Source organism: Agelaius tricolor, unplaced genomic scaffold (genome assembly GCF_023055355.1).
Source record: "Agelaius tricolor isolate 1412-34295 unplaced genomic scaffold, bAgeTri1.0.p SCAF_38, whole genome shotgun sequence".
In the NCBI taxonomy this organism is placed as follows: Eukaryota; Metazoa; Chordata; class Aves; order Passeriformes; family Icteridae; genus Agelaius; species Agelaius tricolor.
Genome location: NW_027269298.1, coordinates 2,384,515 through 2,405,878, shown reverse-complemented (window position 1 = coordinate 2,405,878; position 21,364 = coordinate 2,384,515). Strand labels below are relative to the sequence as shown.

Here is a 21,364-nt window from a genome sequence, read left to right as displayed (position 1 = left end):
TCCGACCCACCCTCCTTCCACCGCCAGCACTGAGCCTCCAGAAGGATTAAAAACAACAACAATCTCATTTTCCCTGTTGATTTTGCCTCTGTCAGTTTGGCAAATGGTTGCTTCCTGCACTTGAAATGGAACTGAAATGAATGTGACTATTTTTTTATATTTTTTTTAGTGGAAAAATAACAACCTCAGCTCACTATAAATAGTGTTTTATCTGCCACAGCAGCTCTGCCTGGGGACCCACACCAGCTCCTGATCCCTGCCCTGTGCCACCAACTGCCACCCAGCCAGGAGAGGGCTCACAAATGTCATTAAAACATAGTCCAACATCTGCTTTTTGTACTTTAATTTGCCTGGAAATATTACCCAGATCCTCCAGTCTATCCCCTGATCTCCGAGGCACCAAAGTAAACACCAAGTTATCCTATGACCAGGACTCCTCTGTCTTTAAAAGGATAAAATCTTCAAAATAAGCTTTATCCCACATCAGGACAGTAAATCTTTCAACAGTGTCCCTTTAGTGTATGTGATCCTAAATAAAGAGCTTCTATGCATGACAAGGTCCCAGGGACAAGATCTTTCCAGAGGAATCAGACATTTGGGCACAGGGCAGCTCATTTCCAGCAAAGACAAAACTGTCACTTTGTTCTCCTCTCAATGCAGACAGCAGCCCATTGTTTAACAAAACTGGGGGCATTTTCTCTTTTCTTTCAATTTTCCTCTTGATTATGAGCTAAATAATAAAGTCACACATTTGCTTCTCAAGCTTTTAATCAGCTTTTCAAGCAAGATACAGCACCAAAAATTAGCACTATTCCCTCACCCTTAACTGAGTTCTGGGCTGCCCCTTTTCCCAAAACAGTTCCCACAGCAGAGGAATAACCCTGACAAATGCACACAAAACCACCACAGATCAATATCCACAGCCCCTGGCTCTCATTTCTGTGTTTTATTTTGGTTTTTGTTTCTAAGCAAAGGGGCAAACTCGTGGCTGCTGTTGCAGGCCCAGCCTGAAAGGACCTGAGCATCCCTCAGCCTTTTGGCTGGTGCAAAACTAGTCTGGATATCAATGTTTTGATCTGAAAAGTTTGTATTTTGTTCCAGAGAGAGAAGAGGGGACACTGTGGAACAAAACCAAGGGAAGAACAGGTGGAAAACGTTGTCAGTGCTGGGTGCCATTCCTGAAGGGGTTTAAATCACTGTTATCAATAGCTGGGCAGCCAGGGACAGTGCAAGGAGCTTTTTAGCACCCAAAAAGCTGCACTGGAGCCCCAGTGTTCTGTGATTGTCCTAGAAAAGCCAAGCTCCCTGTACTCCCAGGAGGCAGGGAAGCACTGCCCCCATTTCAAAGCTGCTGGGGCAGAGTTTTGGGGTGCAGGGTGGCAGCTGAGGGAACACAGGGAGTGTGATGGGGAGCCCCAAGGGGCAGGGCAGTCCCCAGGGCAGGGTAAGGGGAGTTGAGGGCTCTGCCCTCTCTGTCAGAGAGGATGAAATTCTTGCTTTGGCAGCTGAAGGCAGCACTCCCAAGCCAAGGCACGAGGAGAGATGATAGATTCAAGCCCTTGGCAAGGTTTTCATGTTCCTATCATTAAGAAGTTTGCTGATCCATTTGGCTGCATGGCCATTTTCTTTAGCACGAGTGTCTTTAGCATAACGTAGTGGAAGCTGTGGGTAAATCCAGCTAACTCTAACCAGAGGGAGCATCTGCTCAGGGCTTTGCATCTCCTCCAGCTCAGCATCTTATCCTGTGCTTTACAGGTCCAGGAGGAGGCTGGGGTGCCATGGGGATGCACAGTGGGACCCAAATCCACACCTGACTCTGGGACCTGGATACTCCCAAAGCCCCAGTGCCAGCTCAAGCTGCCCAGGGAGTGCTTTTGTGGGTGGCTGACCATGAAGGAGGGCTGATGGGAGGGCTAATTGCTGCTGTGAGCAGTGGGCCCATCTCAGACCCCGTGTGGCCACACCAGGAATGAGTTCTGGGCTGGGAATCAAGGCTACTCCCCAGAGAGCCCTGGGACATCTCAAAAGCTGACAGATACAGGCTTGGGGATCAGCACCTACCCCAACACTTCCTTCCACCCTTCCCCAGAGCAAAACCTGCTGCTAAAGTTAAATCAGGCCTTTCTTTACCTCCCCACTTCTACTCAAACCAGCCATCTAAAGGATTCTGAGGTGATGGTCCCAGTATCAACCAATGAGCTGCTACTGCAGAGCTTTGGATATTCCTGTCCAAGCTGTGACTCCCTGAGCTGAGGCAACAAATCCAAGCTGTTCCTGGACCTACAGTGGAGGTCCCAGTGTCAGGGCCATGCCTGGGAGCTGCTGGAAGCATATTCCTGCCATCCCAAGTGAGGAGGATCGTGGGTGGCACTCAACAGGGTGGGTGAAAAGGGGCCAGGACCAACTTCTGCTGCATCAGAACTTGGAGGAAGGGGCTGGGGAATGGGAGCAGGATGTCAAAAGAAGGCAAAAGGAAGAGGCTTCTTCATGGCTGTGGCTCTGACAAGAAGCTGTGACAGCAGAGAGCAAGGGAGCTGACAAACATCAGCACGGACTTCAGCATGGCCACTGAGGGGGACATCAAGATTTCCTCTTGTTAAACGCTCTCGTGCCTTCCTGCTCCCAAACCTCTGGCCCTTCCTTGCAGATGAACTCCCAACAGAACATTTCCACCATCCCACCCCCACTTACCTCCTGCTTCCAAAGGGATGGAAACCATGCATTGAGCACAGGGCTTTTACGAGTCAAGAACAGCAACAAATTTGATTTATTAACTAAAGACACGTCTCCTACCTTGCTTTGTGGGTTCTGTTCCCCTGAGGGCTGCTCATGGTGACGGTGGCATTGGAGAAGGGCGTCTCTGCAGAGGTGTTGGTGGCTTTGCCATTGCTCAGCTCCATGAAGGTGCCGTTCACTGAGTAGGTGACGAGGCCATCGCTGTCCTCGTAGTCCACATAGAGGCTGTCAAGGGGTGACCCCACCGAGTTGGTTGGGTCTCCCTGGGCGAAGATGCTGTTCACGGTGACGTTGAGCAGCAGCTCCTTGGAGTCCGAGGTCTTGCCCAGCAGCTTGTCCGTGATGGCGTTCTCCAGAAGGAACTCCCTGGAGCTGAGCCTGGCCTCGGGCTCTCTGTCGTCATGGTCTGTCTGGTAAGTAGACCTGGTTACGTTTGAATCTAGATTGGAGCCAACAGGGGGGAAACCACAGTGACAACCACAAAATGCATCGAGGCTGGGAGGGAGAAGCAGCCCGGAGCAGCGGGGACGCGCCGGAGCCTGAGCAGCCACACGGGGGGCCAGAGGCAGGGCAGGGGGGGTCTCATGGGGTTCTCAAGGGTGTGAAGCTTTGGGGGGGCTTATCCTGCTATGGTGTGGCCAGAGGGGAGCTCAGCACCCGCCAGCACTGCCCAAAGCAATAGCAGAGGTGAAAGGAAGGTGCTCCCCTGGCCCCACAGCCCATGCAGCCATGCTGGGAAGGCACTCCAGGCAATTTGGGGGTGGGATGCCCAAGGGACTCAAATGGGGGCTTTGGAGGGGTGGGAGGTGATGGGAGATGTTGTGATGGGGAGTTTTGTGCACCCAGGGCTCCCTCCTGTCCTTGGCATGAGGCAAAGCACAGCAGGGCACCAGCAGGGAGGTCTCACCCGGTGTCCACCCCCCGCACGCCCCCACCAGAAACCAGAATCTGAAGGGCAAAGAGGATTTGTGAGCAGAGATGTTTTAAAGAACTTTCCGAGGTTTCCAAAACACAAACCAGCAGAACCACCAGAGGTAGAAACAGAGCATTTCTCAACAAGAGCTCTGAGAAGCAGAACAGTGAGGCCCAAGTCTCCTCCTTACCTTGGGGTTGTTTGCCCTTCAGTTTTGGCTCACAGTCAATTGTTTCTGCTCTTTCATAGACCTCATTGGTTTCCTGACCTTTGCTCAAGTTTAAATCTTCCTCCGTGTCCTGCCTTCCAAACACCTGGTTCTCCAAGTCTATCCTTTCCCTGGAGATTCTCCCAAAATAGGTTGCATTGTGCTGGATAAAGCCCAGTGGCACGTCCCCGTCGAACTCGCGGCTCTCCTCGCTCTCCGACTCAGAGAAGGTGTAGTAGATGGGCTGCAGATTCTTGGAGTGTGGCTTCCTCAGCAGAGTGTATTCAAACGTGATGGATGGGTTCTTGCCATTTTGATTCCAGACCTAGCAAAGAAATCGAGTTATTAGAGGGTGCAGGGAATTTGTGGCAGGCAAAGCATGGGATTCATCTTGGACCTGACACTTGGAGAGCATCAGTTTTGCTGTTTCCAGTCTGTTTTCCTTCACAGTGCCAGCTTCTCCCTGCTGGAGCCCTGCACGATTTTCCAAAGGTTATTTGGCTGTGTGCCATGGGGATTAATCCCAGGAGCCACAGCTTACACTTCCTCCTTGGCCACTGAGTGGCCAGAGGCTTGGGGCAGCCACTTCACAAGACCATCACTTGCAAAGCCACTTTTGTGACTTTTTATAAAGAGCACACCCCCTCCTACAGCTACTACACCCCACTGGGGCTGGGGTCTCCCAGCTGAGACAGCCTCATAGTGGTCTGATGCTTTTTAAGCACCCAAGCAATCATCCCTTCCCCTTCCAGAGGAGCCTGGGGCTACATGGAAGATATCAGGAGTTGGGCTCTGGCTGCCTGCCCAGAAGAAAATTAAGGGACTTTTCTGCAAATACCTGGTTTTACATGGTTTGCTTTCGAGAGAGAATTGGGGTTTAAGGTTTAGGCACTTGTCTAAGCTCTCTGGCCCAGTTTCTTATTTTTGCTTTTCCTGCCAGGTAACTTGGATAAAAATGCCAAGGAGCAGAGGAGAAATCCCCTCACAGTGCCTGAGGCATCTTCTCCCTGCAGAGAGGAGTTACCAAGCCCACATTCACCACTGACAGCCCTGCCTGAATCCAAGAGCACTGACACAAAAAAAATAGGGTTGGGTAAGGAACTGGCCAGAATCACTGCTCCCATCCCCTCCTCATGTAAAACCATGCCAGGACTCTGCTCCCAAGCTCACCCCTTCCTCAATCCAAGGTGGATTTTCTCTTTCCCACCATGAGAAGAGGAGAAATCAAAGCTCACCATTATGTTCAGCCCTTGATTTGTGGGTCCCTGGGCAACAATGTACTCGATGCCAGTCTCGTACACGTCCATGGGCCGGCGGTACTTGAACACCGTGCCTGCAATGTTGAAGTTCTTTGGGCTGTCCACTTTATAGTTCCCATTGAAGAAATAGTACCCAGCTTCATCAGCCACAGCTTCAAAGGAGAGAGAACAGTCAGTGCTGTCACGTGCAAAGCTCTGGATGCAGCCCCTGGTGTGTTCAGGGGGTAAAATCAGTGCCACAGCAATAAAAAAAAAAGAGATTCTCCTACATGGCAATGCATTGGTCACCTGTTTGCAGCACTCATTATGCGAGGGCGTGCTCAGAGTTCTGGGCCACGTGTCCCTCCACATTGCAAACCCCTGGGAATGTGGTTCACACTCGCCCTGGCTCCTGTCACCCCTTTGGCACCAGCCCAGCAGGAACATTGAACAGCCCCAGCTCTGCACAGAGCACTGGCAGGTGGCCAAGGGCAGGAGCTGATGTCCCCTGAGCCAGCAGTGGCCCAAGATGCCATTGTTGATGCCCCCTGAGCTAGCCCAGGAAGTGGTAACCACATCAAGCCTTTTTCATCCATAGCATCATCCCAGAATGGTTTGCATTGGAAGGGAGCTTGGAGCTCATCTCATCCTGCCATGGGCCAGGACACCTTCCACTGGACCAAGCTGCTCAAAATCCCATCCAGCCTGGCCTTGAACACTTCCAGGGAAGTGACAGCCACGTTCCAGAGGCCACAAGCCTCTGAGGCAGCAAATGTGCTTCTCTTTGGCAAGTCTGGATTTTTCCACACTGCTCCTGAGCAGCTCTGTGAGATGGGTGTGTGGTCCCCAACACTTCAGCAAGGCCACATGTAGGTCACATCCCCTTGGTGCTGCTGTCATTGCACATTCCCCAGGCAGGGGAAGGCTGGGGGGATCACCAGAGAGGTGAAGTCACTTGGCCATCTGTGATCCAGCACCAGGGCATCTGTCACACCCTGCTGAAATAATATTCACCAACATTTTCTGCTTTAAAGCAATCAGAGTGTTGACAAACACAGCCCAGGTGCTCAGACTGCAGAGAGGAGCAACACCCTGGCTTGGACAACACAGATGGATTTACATTGCCTACGGATTTAACTCATGTCTGCAGCAAACAGACTCACTGATCCCTGTGGGTCCCTTCCAACTCAGGATATTCTGTGATTCTATGACAAAACTGCATCCAGCTCTGCATTGGAAAAAGCATTAACCAGCATAGGCATGCATCCTAGGGAAGTACCAAGAGGTTATACACACCCAGAACATCTGCAGACTTTTTCCGTTCCACTATCTGGATATCCCTCGCTCCGGCGGGAATGTGCGTGACCAGGGAATAGCCTACGGATTAACCAGAGGATCTTTGTGACCAGTGATCTGAACCAAACCCTCCTCAGACAGAGCTGCAAGCTGGCCAACACCCTAGCCTGGACCCACATTTCTAATGGACTTAAAAGTCCTAGCCCTTCATGTTTTAGGCTGCAAACAGGAGTTTATCGGTGATAGAAAAATGTGCGAATTGTGTCCTGGTTTATGGAGGAAAAATACATCCAGAGGGGGAAAGGATTCAGTTCTTACGTGCACAAATATCATGTTTATCTAAACTGGTGTAAGAAAATACATCTGCAGATGGTTTTATTAGCTAGAGAAGCTTTTGTGTGGTTCAGTATTGCTCCCTGTGTTAGCCAGCATTCCCAAAACTCCAGCAGGAGATGGGAGCTGGTTTCTCCTCTGCCTCCCCTTTACCTGGCACCAGACAAAAGATGGGACAGGACAAGTCTTCACACAGCACTGAAGTTCCTGCAGTTTGCTCCATCTCAGAGAGCATTAATCATAATTCCTGAATTAGATTGTTATATTTAGGACATGTAGGTTCGGCTGCTTTACATCACACTGATTTTTGAAATCCTGGTCTTTCAAGATATTGTTGCTTCCTGTTATTACAAGTCGTTTATTTCTAGTCTTACTGGGTCATGAGTGTCCTGTTTTTGGCTAAATGACTAAAAAAGACTAAAATAGATACCAGACTCTTGCATAACCCTTTTGCACCACTCATCATCAGAGATCTCTGGTTTCTGACAAACACCATGCAAATTTCCTGTTTTGTTTTGGTTTTTTTTAAAGAAGGTTTTCTCTGCCCAAACAAGCGCCATTAACACACATAGAACATGTGGGAAAAACTTGAATTGGGCAGTTGGTAAGACCCAAAAGCAATTTACCAAAAAAAATATTCCATTTTAAACCCAGCCCTCTCAACTCAAGCCCTCAATCCCCAAAGCCTTACCAAGATGAGAATTTCCTTTCCGGTAACTGCCGGTTACGTGGGTGCAGCTGCTCCCATCTCCTTGGCAAACTCCACATTTATCCAAGGTGTGGGTGGAAAAGAGAATGCCATCACAGCCAATGGGCTAAAAAATGCACAGACAGAGCACTGAGGGTCAGGCAAACGTCGCACCCACTGCGATTCTCTGAATGCTACTAACGAGATTTTTGCTATAATGTTTAACAACCTCACATTTTCCAGACACGCAAACCCCTCGGAAATCCGTGTATTTGCAGGATGTTCCATCCCTGGCCTGAACCATTAACTGTCTCTGACCATCCACAGTGGTGCAATGAAGGTCACAGGGCTTGCTAGAAATGTGAACATAGTCATCTAAGGGGAAAGGATATAAAGAGAGATTCAAAAACAGCAGAAACACCACAACTTTCATCCTACCCAAGCCAGCAAATCTCTGCCAAGCTAAACAACAGCAGCACAACTGCAGAGCAGTGAGAGTTCACAAGTGGCCATCTCTTGTGTTTGAGGACAGGCAGGAGATGGCACTTGGACAGTGTGGCAGCCTTTGCTGGAAGAGATGCCCCAGGGATGCCAGGGGCATCACCAGCACCAGCCCAGGGCAGGCACTGAGGCAGCAGCACTGCTTTGTGCAAGTACATTTCACAAAAACGTGCATGTGCACTTGGCAACACTTGATATACGAGTTAAATTTACACATGTATTGTTGGAAATTCACCTGTAAGACTATATTCAAACCACAGCAACTCAGAGCATTTTTTGATCTATAACTTTTCCATAAACATTCACCCAAGATGGACTCAATTCACCCTTTGCTTTCTGCAGACAACAACTGGCTGGCAGCACCCACCAGCACAGTAATCCCACATTTTATAATATCCACAGGAAGCAGATGAAAAAATCATATTTGCATCAGAACCCCAAGTGTTTGTCTCCACCAACTCCTGAGCAATCAGAGACCCACTGGCCTGCACACCCAAGCAAGGCAGCATCAGTGTCAAAATATTCTCTGCAAATCCCCCAGGAGCCACATGAACGCCTGCTCAAGCACAAAACAACTCCTGAATCATCTCTGGTGAGTCAGCTTGAGCAGCAAACGTGTTTAAGGAAATTGTCACCTTCAAGGGACAAAAGCCACCAAGAAGAAATAGCTCATAGACCAAGTTCTACCTTGCTGATCCTGCAAAGGCTGGAGAGCCAGGGGCCTGGTACACAGGGAAATTGATTTGATGAAGATAATTGTTCTTGGGTATGTACAGAACCCCAAAACAAAGTTTGCAGGAGATCCTATCGTTATTTTTAGGCACTCAAATGAATCTGATGTGAAGATGGATCTGATCCCCTCTCTATTTTTAGGTATCCAAGTGAATCTGAGGAACCTGAGCTCAGGAGCTTCCTCAGGAGAAGGGTCCTGGCTTCCCAGCAGCTCTAAAGCTCATCCATGGCTTGTGTTTAATGATTGATTTTGATGGGAGTTCAGTGTTCAATAAAAGTTCAATAAAAGCTCAGTTTCTGAGTCCCAAGTAGTTTCTGCAGTTCTTGCTCACCCCAGATGACCAGAGTGACCAGCTGCACCTCGGTGACATTTCACAGAGCACACAGAGGGCATGGGAGAGACCAAATGTCACTGAAACAGCACAGCCAGCAATGGCCCTGGCTCAAAGGACACTTGTCAGGGTGAGCCTGACTGTCCCTGCCAGCACAGCCCTCACATCTCCTGCTCCCACATCCTCCTGCAGCCTCTGGTCCCTGGGAGCTGTGACCAACACAGGCTACAGACATGAATTCATGTTGTTATTTAATTTTCAGGCTACCCTGCAGCTGCCAAACAAGCCTTTGAACTCGGGAGACAGCTGATTGTGCCTCTGAAAAACCACTTTAAAACAGCAGAGGAGGAGCCTTCCTGCGGGCTGTAGCATCATAACTATCAAAATATTTGGCTGAGCATTATGAAACACACAAAGAATGTCTTGTTACCAGGATATAAAGGTTTCCATTGATAGGTTCTGCCATTGTACACATGGGAGTTAAACGATGAACACTGCTCCTCTCGGAAGCTCCTTCCGTTCACAGGGCACTCCTAGAATGGGATACATTAACATCCTGACGGAAACAAAGTGCAGGAAAGGTTTCTGGCACATCACCACCAGCTGCAAGGAGTGTTTCCATCACCTTCCCCAGCCAGGCCACATCCTCCTCCTCCTCCTCTTCCTCCCCCCACTGCAGGAACCCCCTGGGAATTGTTGCCAGAACCAGTCTCTGGTTTTTATGGCAAAATGCCCAGAGCCCAGACACTGGAGGTTGGCACCAAAGAAGGGAACCCCCAGCTGCTTGGAGGGGCAAGAGAGTGACAGGTACAGGACAAAGGTGTCCCCTCTCCAAGGGACCCAGAAATGCCATACATGACTTTCCCAACAAGACAAAGGATATCCTTACTTGGACTTTGCAGAGCTGGTATCTTTTGGATGTTCCAGTGCAAGTTTTATTAGCCAGCCCACTCACTGACTTCCTTCTGAATAAGGAAATGGTAGTTAGATGGAGGGCAGAAATCATTTTCCCTTGTTTAAATATATTCGCTCTCTGTAAGGTCAGTGTGCACACAGCAGAGCCACACAGAGATCTGTCCCTGGAGCAGGTAGCAAAGGTCTCTGTGGCTTTGTCACCTGCATCACCAACTATTCCAGGAGCTATCATGGGGTGAGGGCCTGGGGACAAGATTTACAAAGTGTTTTTTGGGAACCACACTGCCCAGAGAGGGCAGAGCCGGGCACAAAGCAGATGGAACCAGTGTGTCCCCAGCCAGCCCTGCACCAGGGGCTGCTGTGCCCCAGAGCCTGGAGAGCAGGCTCAGTCTGTGCCCCCTCTGCACCAAGCCCTGCTGCAGAAACTGCAGGGCCAGCCCAGGACTCACTCAGCTGCTGGCAGGGATGCCCAAAGCTCAGGAAATCCCCTCCTGGCCCAGCAGGGTTTGCCCAGACACATTTCCATCGGTGCTTCTGTCTGAGTGGTGACCTTTGGGGTCAGGCAGCTGCTGCAGAGCCCCTCCCCAGCCCGTGGGGCTGTACCTCTGCCTCAGGCAGTGCCTCTCCTGGGATTTCACACCTCCCCCACAGGTCCTGGTGCACGCTGTCCACTTGGTCCACTCTCCCCACCAGTAGGCAGTGACGTCTGACCCCTCCTCCAGGCTGTTGGACGTCTGTGTCAGGTCCTGCTCGGAGCACAGGGGAAGGAGGAGAAGCAGGAGTCACATCCAAACCTCAGAGCCTGTGTGGGGACACTGAGGGCAGCCCTCCCCTCCCAGCCTGCCCCACTCGACCCAGGCATTGCCTTCTCCAGCTGAGGTCAAGCCTGAGGTTTCCATCCCTGCATTCTTGCAATTGTGTTTTCATTACAAAATTGGAATGAAGTGGCAATATTTGGGATTCCTCAGGAAAGGAAATTCTCATTGTTTCGCTCAGTTGGCAAAACCGAGCTCCCAAACAGCCCTAAACTCTGTGAGACTCTTGGTGCTCTCTGACTCTTGCTCCACAGAGAATTCAGGGAGCTGCAGAGCCAGCTGCAGCTGGAAGCTCCACTGGAAGCTCCAACAAACCCTTGCAAAACCCTTCTGCAGCAGCAGAGCAGGTCAGTGGGTGCCAGGGGGTGCCAGCAGGGTGCAGGAACCTGTGTGCTCTCTCTGCAAGCTCAGGTTTGTCACTTCAGGAGGGTCCCAACACCCCCAGCTCCCACCCCCTGTCATAACCACACATCAGAGGGCAGAGGAACTGCAAATATTGCATGGAAAGTAAATGAAAGCTCAGGCAGTGCAGGGAGCAAGGAGTGATGCTCACCCAAGAGCAGGGCATGGCCCTTCAGAGTCCTTGAAATGCTCTGTGAATGCTCCTGGCCATGGTAGGCACAACTTAGGTTAAGCCCAGACTAAAGAGTGAAGGCAAGCCACAAGTCCTCACAATTTTTGGAGACCTGGTGCATGCACAGAGCAGCTCTGCCAGCCCAGGGGGTTCCCATCCCAGACACCAGAGCATTTTAAAGCCCAGAGAGCCCCCCAAAACCTGACAGCCTTACCTGAGCTATGACAAAGACAACATGGCCCACAAGAAGAAGGGCCAGGGTGCCCTTCAGCTGCAACTGAGCACTGGTGGAGATGCTGCTCCACTTCCACTTGGATATCTTCATCCTAGAAAGCAACCAAACACTGCACTAAGCACAGCTCCCAGCAGGCCCCATGCCCAGCAGCAGGACCTGCTTTGCCTGGTTCCAGAGCTCTGCTCCAGCATTCCTGCTCAGCTTGATGGCACCGACCAGCAGGGACTGCAGGGACCTGAGCCTGGAGTTTTATTTCATTAATAGCAGCATGAACATGGTACAGGTTCACTTCCCAGCTCGGTTTTTATCTGTCAAACCACAACTTTGCACTGGTTTCCAGTGGCTGCACCTGACACTGCTCCAAGGCTGCCTTGGAATAGAGCCTGGCTTACACCGAAGCACAGTGAGTAGCCAGAAGTGTTCCTGGATCTATAAAAGCAGTGCATTTAAATATCCCCATTTACAGGACTGCTCCTGGAAGAATGAGATGAAAAGCTTCAAAAACAAAAAAATGCAATTAACAGGCATCATTCCTCCTTTTTCATTTATTCCACTCCAATTCCCCTCGGTTCCCAGGGAAGATGCCTTTTCTTATAGAAAAGACACAACCCACAATTAAAGAGCAGAAATGAACTATCCCAAGTGTCAGCCTTTCATCTCTTTCTCCATCTGCCTCATGAAAGAGAGTAACCCAGAATGGCATTTTCTTAAATAAAACCCAGCTCAAAACCACAATACGTTTTATTGTGAACCTCCCTGCAAGAGCCAGAAAGGAGCAGGTTTCAGGAAATCATGCTTCCAGGCAATCAAAGCAGCTCATGTCTGTGAGGAAAAAGAAAAAAAGATATCCTCCCCTAAGCTAATTTCCCTTGAAAAGCAGTTAGGCAGTGTCTTTGGGAAGCAGGGGGGTGGGAGAGGTGCTGCTCCTGGGGAGAAAGGGCAGAACTGCAGACCTGCAATATAAAGAGCTTCTTTCCTACTCATTTTTGTTTGTTGTTTTTTTTTTTCCTCCTTGCAAAGGTTTTTGTAGCGGTTTTGAAATCGCTGAATTGCCGGCAACACCAGCCCCGCTTTGCTGTCTGGCTTAGAAAAAAATTACCAGAGGGCTTCCAGGTCCCCAAATCCGCTCTGCAATCGCCCTGGGGGAGAGGTGCAGCACGCTAAAGAGACTTTCCAAGAGGCAGATCCATTGATTAATGGGAGCCCAGAGCGCTTGGCCGGGGATCCCGCGGACAGGTGGCTGAGCCTTGCCTTACACTTGGTTCTCATTAAGGCTCCCAGACACTCCTGACTCCAAGCCAATACCAGAGCGCGCTCGGAGTTTATCCTACAGGCTGCGGGGCTGCGTGCTTCAATGAAGGCAAAATTAAGAAAGGGGGGAGGGATGCCGCCGAGATGAGCAGCACCGCGGAGCCGGGAGCGGGGCAGCCCCGCTCGGGCGGCCGCAGGGCGATGCGGGGCGGGGATGCGGAGCCGGGATGCGGAGCCGCATCTGCGCCGGCGAGGGATGGGACGGACGGGACGGGACGGGACGGGATGGGACAGGACGGGACAGGACAGGATGGGACAGGACGGGACGGGCCGTACCTGGCGGCGGAGGGGCCGGGCAGGACGATGCTCCGGGGCCGGGCGGGAGCGGCGGCGGCGGCGGCGCGGAGCGGAGCAGCGGCGGCCCCAGACGCTCCCTCCCTCCTTCTCCCTCTCCGACTTCAAAGGGCAGCCAAAAGCGCCGGGGCTTCCAGCGAGGAGGAGCCGCCGCAGTGGCTCCCCCCAGCCCGCGCCGGCCGCTCTTATAGCGGCGGCGGGGGGGAGGCAGGGGGGAGAGCGGGCGGAATTCACACCTCTCGGCCCGGGATGCCCCCACCCCGGTTAACCCCTCGCCTCCCCCGGCGCCGGCCCGCGGCCGCCAGCCGGTTTCCTGAGGCGAGACCGGGGGGGCACCGGCGGGGAGAGCCCGCACCGCACGCATGCGTTCCCGCTGGTCACGCAGAGCCGGGGAGCCCCGGGAGGATGCTGCGCTTTCCCCCCTCCCCGGGGACCCTCCGGAGGATGCTCCGCTTCCCCCCCAACCCCGGAGGATGCTCCGCTTTCCCCCCTCCCCGGGCACTCCCTGGGAGGATGCGCCGCTCCTCGCCCCGGCACCCCCGGAGGATGCTGCACTCCCCCACCCCCGGCACCCCCCCGGGGGATGCTGCACTCCCCTACCCCCGGCACCCCCGGAGGATGCTGCACTCCCCTACCCCCGGCACCTCCCCGGGGGATGCTGCACTCCCCTCCTCGGGCGGCAGAACGGGACCTGCTGCCCCCACCCCATCATCAGATCACCAAAGATCTCCCGGTACCTCCACGGGCATTGTGCAGCCACGTGCTGCCTCTGGGATGGCCGGGGGAATGGTTGGATTCGGTCTGCCAGGCTTTTCATTTCAGTTGGTGCTGGAAAAGGAACCAAATCTTCAAGGTCCCATGCTTATGGTGCTGTTTGGTCAAGCTCAGTGCCAGTCTTGCTGCTTGAAATAGTTTTGTGCCACGCAGAAAATGGGGTCAGAAAATTGGTTTGGGGCACATCAAGAGCCATTTTTGATGGGGACAAATCCCCTGGCTCAGCAACAGCCACGCACAGGTCATGTCTGATCTGTGTTTGTGTGTCTGGGAGAAAAGCCTGTGGGGAAGAAGGCCACAGCTACAGTGTGTGCAACCTATATTTGATACATGATCCATCTGTCTGTGTTCTGAGCTGTGTATGTGTCAAATGTGGTGACACCCATTCCTGTGCATTCCTCAGCACATCCCAGTAGCTCTGAGCAGCCCACCTGAACAATTCCTACATCCCTCCAGACATGCTTCAGCTCCAGCCTTTCCTCCTTCCCTCCCTGCACAGGGCAAAGCCAGTGCTCCCAGCAGAGCACTGCACTGCAGGTTGTCCCTCTGGCTGCTCCTGGACTTTGAGGGCAGCATTCAGCCCTGTCACCGTTTGCCACTGGCCAGGAGCACCCATCTGCAGGGCCCTGAGGTCATTGTCCCCCCACCATGGGCACATTTTCCCTCCCAGCTGCCAGTACCCTGCAGAAATCACAGCGTTGTTAATTTGGACCCAGTCCTCGCAGGGATGTCTGTGTGACAGAGAATCCGTCCCAAAAAAATTACATGGGAAATGAAGTCTCCTTTTCTGTTTGGCTAAATGTCTGCCAGCCTGTTCTAATTTACCCAGCCAGGTTGATTTGCAACTTTCAATTTTCCATCGGTTGGCTGTGACCAGGACACTGGGAAAATTTAGCACTTGAGTTCACCCAACTCCTGCATTTCAAAATATCCCAGCCCGAGACATGCAGGAGAAAACCCTTTCCGTTTTGGAACAACCAGGAGGGAAAAGTCTGAACACGAGAGGTTTTAAAAGCATCGAATTATTTCACATTGAAAACTCCAGAGCAGCCTGGGTCCCTGAGAGCCCCAGCATCCCCCAGCCCTGGGCATGGGCAGGAGGTGGCACCCCAGGAGATGCCATCCCTGGGTGACCTCACACCCTGTCCCAGGCTGGAGGAGGAATGCCAGAGGGTGGGAATGCTGATCTGGGGGAGCCAGCAGCAGGCGAGACACATTCAGTCTGTGCTTCACCAAAAGTTCATCAAAGCCAAAAGATTTTTTTTTTTTTTAATATAGTATTTTTTTTTTTATGAAACAGTTGAGATGACTCAGCGGTTTCTGACGCAATCCCCGTTTCATCGGAAAATTCCTAACCAGCTCCTAGTGGCAACTGATTGCTCCCATAAATCACAGTGTTATCCCTGGCCGCGGCAGCGCGGCTCACACTGCCCCGCCCCGGCCCCGTGAAATCAGCAGGAGCGATGCCATCGCCTCGATGGGAGCCCAACCAGCCCCGAGAACAAACTGCAGCACAGAGCAGATCCAAAACACGAGTTTCACATCAGCCAAACCCCGCAGCTTCAACTGCTGCCACCCCAAAACCCCCGGGGACAGCAGTGTCCCCAAAGCCCCGGGGCTGCTGCTGCAGGTACCGCATTAATCACGGCTGGCCAGGCTCAGACAACAGCGGGTTTTATCTCCCGGTTTTTGGCAGGAGCGTTAGAAATGATTTGCAGATGTTATTTACTGCTTTTGGGCTCGCAGTAAATTGAGACAAGATGCACCTGCATGGACAGCGAGAGCATTTCCCACCCGGGACGGTCACTGAGGGCTCGTGTTGGACTTTCCCAGGGAAATTTAGGATTTGGATGAGAGTCCCTTATCCAGCTCTGCTCTCTGCATCCTGCACTTGGGCGAGCAGCAATCCTGTGCTGGGCATTCACCTCCTGCCACTGCCCCAGGACACGGTGGGTGCCTGCCCTGACAGCCACCACAGGGAACACAGAGCAGCCACCCTGAGGGACACAGAGCAGCCACCCCAAGGGACACAGAGCAGCCACTCTGAGGGACACAGAGCAGCCACCCCAAGGGACACAGAGCAGCCACTCTGAGGGACACAGAGCAGCCACCCTGAGGGACACAGAGCAGCCACCACAGGGGACACAGAGCAGCCACCTTGGGGGACACAGAGCAGCCACCCTGAGGGACACAGAGCAGCCACCCTGAGGGACACAGAGCAGCCACCCCAAGGGACACAGAGCAGCCACTCTGAGGGACACAGAGCAGCCACCCTGAGGGACACAGAGCAGCCACCACAGGGGACACAGAGCAGCCACCCTGGGGGACACAGAGCAGCCACCCTGAGGGACACAGAGCAGGTACCCTGAGGGACACAGAGCAGCCACCCTGAGGGACACAGAGCAGCCACCTCAGGGGACACAGAGCAGCCACCCCAGAGGACACAGAGCAGCCACTCTGGGGGACAGAGAGCAGCCACCACAGGAGACACAGAGCAGCCACCACAGGGGACACAGAGCAGCCACCACAGGGGACACGGAGCAGCCACCCTGAGGGACACAGAGCAGCCACCCTGAGGGACACAGGACAGCCCTGCCCCAGGAGGCTGCCAGGCTTTTCCCCCCAGAATTCAGAGTGCAAATAAAACCCAAAGCAGCTCCAAGATCACCTTCTCCAGCCGGGGAGCGCTGCTGGCGGCCGGCTGCTGGTTTGGCCAGAGAAGTGCCTGTGGAGGAAAGGAGTTTCCTTGGCTGAAAGGAGTTCAACAGAGAGCTGGGCTGGGCACGGGGCTGCTGGCAGGAGCCAGGGACGCTCAGCTGAGAGGACAAACTCAGGGTTCTGCAGGATCAGGAGCGAGGGAGGGCTGGGGGATCCCTTTGCTGGGGCAGAGGGACCTCACTCCTCAGCCTGGAGCAGAGAGTGACAGCCAGCTCTGATCCAGGCAGGACACACTGACCTCCTCCCTGTGCTTCCCATGGCAGGACACTTTTCCATCCTGACCCAAGCACCAGCCTTGGACCTGCTGGAGTGACACCCAGCACCTCTGAGTCCCAAGCACATCCCTGGAACGAGCCCTCCATGAACTCTGTATCACAGGATCTCTTCTTGGTGAGCCAGAGCCATGGATATGGAGCTCCAGCACCACTTTCCCAGCCAGATCAGCCCTTTCCTGGCTCAGCCCTTTCCTGGCACAGCAGATGTGAGGACTCTGCTGTAGCCAGGCCCCCCAAAATGCCTGCCCAGGTCCAGGAATGTGAGCATGGTCAGGAATCTGTTGGCCCAGGGGTCTCCAGCAGCTCCATCTTCCCTCAGGGATGAGACAACTGATTGGTTTTCTTCCTTTTTCATCCTGACTGCAGAACTGATGCATTTGTTTGGCATTTCTGCAGTTGTTTCCAGGCCAGACTGGTGTGGCATGGGCAGATTAAAGCTGTACCCTGAGCGTGTGAGGTCCCAGAACTTCACCAAGGGGATCAAAGCCCCCCAAAAAGCCCCTGGCAGCCAAGAGCTGCAGCTGTGGCCCACCACTGGGTAAGTAAAAGAAGCAAGAGGAGACCAAAAGAGGAGTTCTTTAGAGGCAGAAGTGTTCTTCAGCCCCTTGCAGAGTGACCTGCGGCGCAGTGTTGGGCAAGGCAGCTCATCCCTGCGTGTCCCCACACACTGGGCATGGGGCTGATTTATGGCGTGAGGGTTTGCAAAATGTTGAGTCAAACTGAACCAGCCAAAGCCACTGAGCTGCTCTCACCATCAGATTCCTGTGAAAAATATCTCTGGGCAGTTTGAAAGTCACAAGTGACCGCAGTGACCCCAGGTATGGTTGGGGCTGTGGAGTTTCAATCGTTTCATGAGCCTCTTTTTTCTGTGCAGACTTCAATCTTACCTGTCCCCAAAGGTTGCAAATTCCTGCAAGAACCTGGAGGAGATTCCAGGCAAGTCAAGCTCGGTTCAAAATTTTAGCTATTCAAAGATTGGAGAAAAAAAAGTACAAAGGCTTTTCTTTGAATGGAATGAGTCTGCCATGGAAGTTGAGCAGTATTGTGCTGAGGGCCATCAGCTATGCAGCCCTGCCAACCACAGGCATTCAAAATCCATGAGTCAGACTCCCCAAAAACCCTAAGACTGGTTTCATTCCCTTTTTGGATTTTGAGCCTTGAAGCATCACAGCTTCAAGCGTTTCTCTGCAGAAAATGACATTTTTGTGACCAACAGGGTGAGAGCTGAGACCCTCAACGTCGTTACTGGGCTCCAGGAGTTATGACTGTAAAAAAAACCCATTAAACACCATGAAATGAGCAATAAACCCCTGCACTGCCTCCATGAATTTGGCAGTGGGGGGCCACCCCAGGACATCCCAAAGATAGGAGCAATGGAAAACTGGTGACAAGAAATCAGCTGTCCTTATCATTAATGGTGACATGCTTGTCATGGGCCATGACAGGGCTGAGAGGAAAGGGAAGAGTGAAAAATCCCTAAGGAAAACAGCAGCAGGAATACCTGAGAGCAATATGCATAATAGGTTTATTCAACAGGGAGACAGGAAGGGGGATTTTTTTTTTAAGGGTAAGTATTCAGCTAAAGCTGCCTCAAATGGGGCCAGGCCTTAGGGAGAATGGATATTTTAAGTGGCAATTTATTCCACTAATAAAATGAGGAGGATGCAGGTGCTTTGGCAGGGCTGGGCCTGGGTGATCAGAGCTGGGGCTGCAGCAGTGGCTGAGCAGGGCTCCAGCCCAGCTGGTGGCTCTGCCTTTATGGGGCTCCTTTCCCTGGTGCCAGGGCTGTGTCTGGGCTCCAGCTGGCCAGAAAGCATTCCCCACATCAGGATCTCACCTCCAGCCCTGAGCAGAGGCAGAGGGGTTTTATCCAGGTTTCTGCTGCCATCTCTTCTCCAGCTGGGCAGGAAAGGGCTCGTGCCCATGGGCTGCTCCACTCCTGCACCAGGTGCTTCCACACCAGGAGGATGCTTGATCAGAAAAAGGCAGGAAATCTTCACAAACTGGATGGTGCCCTGCTGGTCAGATTGCTCAAGGCTCTGCCACATCAACCTGCTGAGACCAGGCCACCATCCAGCCTCTCACCATCAGAGTGCACCAGCTGAAGGGTTGTGGGGATGAAAGATTAAACTCTGAAGTAATGGGAGTGGTAAAAAACCACTTTGTAGCACCACAGCCCTTCAAAGTGCAACCCCAGGTAGAACTGCAGCTTCACTCTTTGTTTTTGGGTCATTATCACCAGGATTTCCAGCCTGACACTGACTGGTGACACTCAACTGAGCAGGTTTCAATTCTGACCCAGTCTACACCACAGGCAGATGAAAGATCATCCCATACTTACCCCAAGGAGAAAATACTCTCAATACTCTCAGCTGGCACAGCCCCCTCAGCCCCTGTTCCAACATACACTGCTTTCAAACCATCACCCTCCTATTAAAAATAAAACAAAACTCTCTGTGTCTCTTTCCTCCACTGCAACGTCTGAGTTGAAAGGGTAGAAGTGCTTGCAGCAAGCCATGGTTAATGTTACCCTGGAAGGATCCAGGACAGCATACCAGAACCTGGGTTTGGCATCTGGGAGCCACTTTTCAGCCATATATATCACCGTTCCTGCGTGCACGCCGATCCACACGAAATTAGCCCTGTGGAATGCAGATTTTAAAATTCCCTTTCCAGCAGCACTTAAACTCAGGAGCTAAAATTTGCTCTTTCTCCATTTCCTACCTGTTTAGGAAAGAAGGAACAAAGTCCTGGCCCTTTGTTTTTTGGGCTCCTTCCCGGGAAGGTTTGCCCAACCCACGTCTGCTCCGCGGTGTTCGCAGTGAACAAAGACCTTTTAAAGCAGCAGCAGCTCCTGCCAGGAGCTCACCACCTGCCTGCCCCTCTCCTCCCCATTCATTTTGGGGGCTCTTTTTCAATAATAGCTGAAACATGTGTGCAACCTGATGGGATATTTTTTTCCCCCCCATGCCTACAGTGCTGGCAGCAACCCAACCACCAGCCCAGGGTGTGCAGCTGGGAGAGAGAAAAAAAAAAAAAAAGTAGAATAAAACCCCAACAACCTGTGGAATGTTTTCTTGCTCCTGAGAGCTCCAACACTTCCCTGCTTGGGGAGTGCCTGCCATGGCTGGCACTTGCTGCATCCAGCAGCCAACGGGGTTTCCTTTCCAGTGGGAGCCAGCTGGATTTTGGGCAGAGGCTGGGGGTGAGGGGATGTGTTTAACAACTGCCTGATGGTATTTTCCACCTGATGTGTTTGCCTTGTGCACAACCACCACCCTTGCATGTCCTTGTTGCAAACTGCTGTGTCCCCACAAGGGCTGTGGGGGCTGCTTTGCACCCAGACGTGGAGGTTTGCCCTCAGCAGCAGGTTTGGAGCTGTGCTTTCACCTCTCTCACATCCATCTCAGGGCCACAAAAGCAGGGCAGATGATGTTTTCATAGCCAGGGATCCAGAGTAGTTTGTGCAACCTCTTAACCCCAAATCTGCTCAAAACCCCCATGAGGACAAGCCCTGCTGGGCCCCACGGCTGGTCCAAGCAGATCATGGACACAGAATAATGGATTTACCTGAGGATATGGCCCAAAAAAGGAGCAGGGTACTCTGGGCTGTGCTGGAGCTCTGCTTTCAGCTCAGGGCTGGACACCTGGGGAGCACCAGGGTATTTATGTGCTGGCTTGGAGGGATTCATTTTCACAGTAAATAGGGACACCAGGGTTTTTCAATATTTATTGGTCAAGATTCAGTTTTGCAGAGTTCTGTGGTAAGTTTATAGCCTGCCCAGGCAGGAGGGCGGCTGGAGATGTGGTGTGGGCAGCATCCCGCCGAGGGATGATGCCTGCAGCCAGCCAGGGAATGTGGATGGTTCCTGCAGTATCAGCTAAAAACGGGAGCCCTACCCAGCTCATCTGAGCCCTGGGGAAGGCTCTCGGCACAGAGTCAATGCTTTAATGCTCTGTGCCCTTCCCTGCACACACATACACACACACACACATCCCCAACTCCCCCTCCAACGTCCCGCAGTGGTTTAAAGAGGATTTCTTTTTATCCTTGCGTGCCTGTCTTTGCTCCAGACCCCCTCCCGGGGGAGAGGCGAGCCCGTCCTATCAGCCCTGGAGCTGGTGGCTGCTATCAGAGCTCCCACCCTCCTCCCCAAAGCCGCAGCCACAAAGGCGCTTGCTCAAGCGGAGCATTCCTGCTCTCCGTGTCCCGGGAACAGCTGTGCCGAAAGGATGCCGAGAATCCCTGCGAGGCTCCAAGGAAAAGATATTAACGCAGGGGGGGAGCAGCAGCGATATAATAAAAAGTCATAATAAAAGAGAGAACCACTGAGTGGATTAGCAGCCCGAACGCCGCTTGGCTTTTGGTTTCCTTTCCTCCAGCTTTTCCTGCGCCGCACGACAATCCGCTCGAATTCCTCCAGCCCGGAGACGCTCGGCTCCTGAATTTCAGACAGAGCTCCTGGAGGTGGCCAG

At 52.6% G+C, this 21,364-nt stretch overlaps 2 protein-coding genes across 11 annotated transcripts in view; one reads left to right on the top strand and one right to left on the bottom strand.

The window, feature by feature from the left end:
* ADAMTSL2 (ADAMTS like 2) overlaps window positions 1–13,295 on the bottom strand; it is a 28,099-nt gene extending 14,804 nt beyond the window's left edge. Inside the window, exons 1-11 of one of the 10 annotated variants that reach the window (XR_011683675.1) lie at window positions 13,104–13,295; window positions 11,496–11,607; window positions 10,496–10,638; window positions 9,867–9,942; window positions 9,408–9,510; window positions 7,642–7,787; window positions 7,416–7,539; window positions 6,392–6,472; window positions 5,093–5,268; window positions 3,840–4,182; window positions 2,794–3,175 (exon numbers count right to left, since the gene is read on the bottom strand). Coding sequence is in view for 9 of the 10 variants with exons in the window: in XM_071454278.1 (XP_071310379.1) it covers window positions 2,794–3,175; window positions 3,840–4,182; window positions 5,093–5,268; window positions 6,392–6,472; window positions 7,416–7,539; window positions 7,642–7,787; window positions 9,408–9,510; window positions 9,867–9,942; window positions 10,496–10,638; window positions 11,496–11,606 (1,685 nt within the window). In the remaining variant the exon portion in view is untranslated. Of the gene's footprint in view, window positions 1–2,793; window positions 3,176–3,839; window positions 4,183–5,092; window positions 5,269–6,391; window positions 6,473–7,415; window positions 7,540–7,641; window positions 7,788–9,407; window positions 9,540–9,866; window positions 9,943–10,495; window positions 10,639–11,495; window positions 11,608–11,732; window positions 11,753–13,103 lie in introns of those variants that run through there. The other 9 variants (XM_071454278.1, XM_071454276.1, XM_071454279.1 and 6 more) reach the window with 9 other exon arrangements.
* Window positions 12,912–18,153, top strand: LOC139603269 (collagen alpha-2(I) chain-like). The gene is made up of 4 exons (XM_071453937.1): window positions 12,912–13,854; window positions 17,285–17,426; window positions 17,763–17,824; window positions 18,080–18,153. The coding sequence occupies exons 1-4, from the start codon at window positions 12,912–12,914 to the stop codon at window positions 18,151–18,153; spliced, it is 1,221 nt and encodes a 406-aa protein (XP_071310038.1).
* Window positions 18,154–21,364: the final 3,211 nt, after the last annotated feature.

Excerpts from the sequence above, each read along its gene's own strand:
- LOC139603269 (XM_071453937.1), top strand. The coding sequence starts at position 12,912 with ATGAGCAGCACCGCGGAGCCGGGAGCGGGGCAGCCCCGCTCGGGCGGC. Across the intron at positions 17,427-17,762 it reads CAGCTGTGGCCCACCACTGG|ACTTCAATCTTACCTGTCCC; the intron begins GTAAGTAAAAGA and ends TTTTCTGTGCAG. Across the intron at positions 17,825-18,079 it reads GAACCTGGAGGAGATTCCAG|AAAATGACATTTTTGTGACC; the intron begins GCAAGTCAAGCT and ends GTTTCTCTGCAG.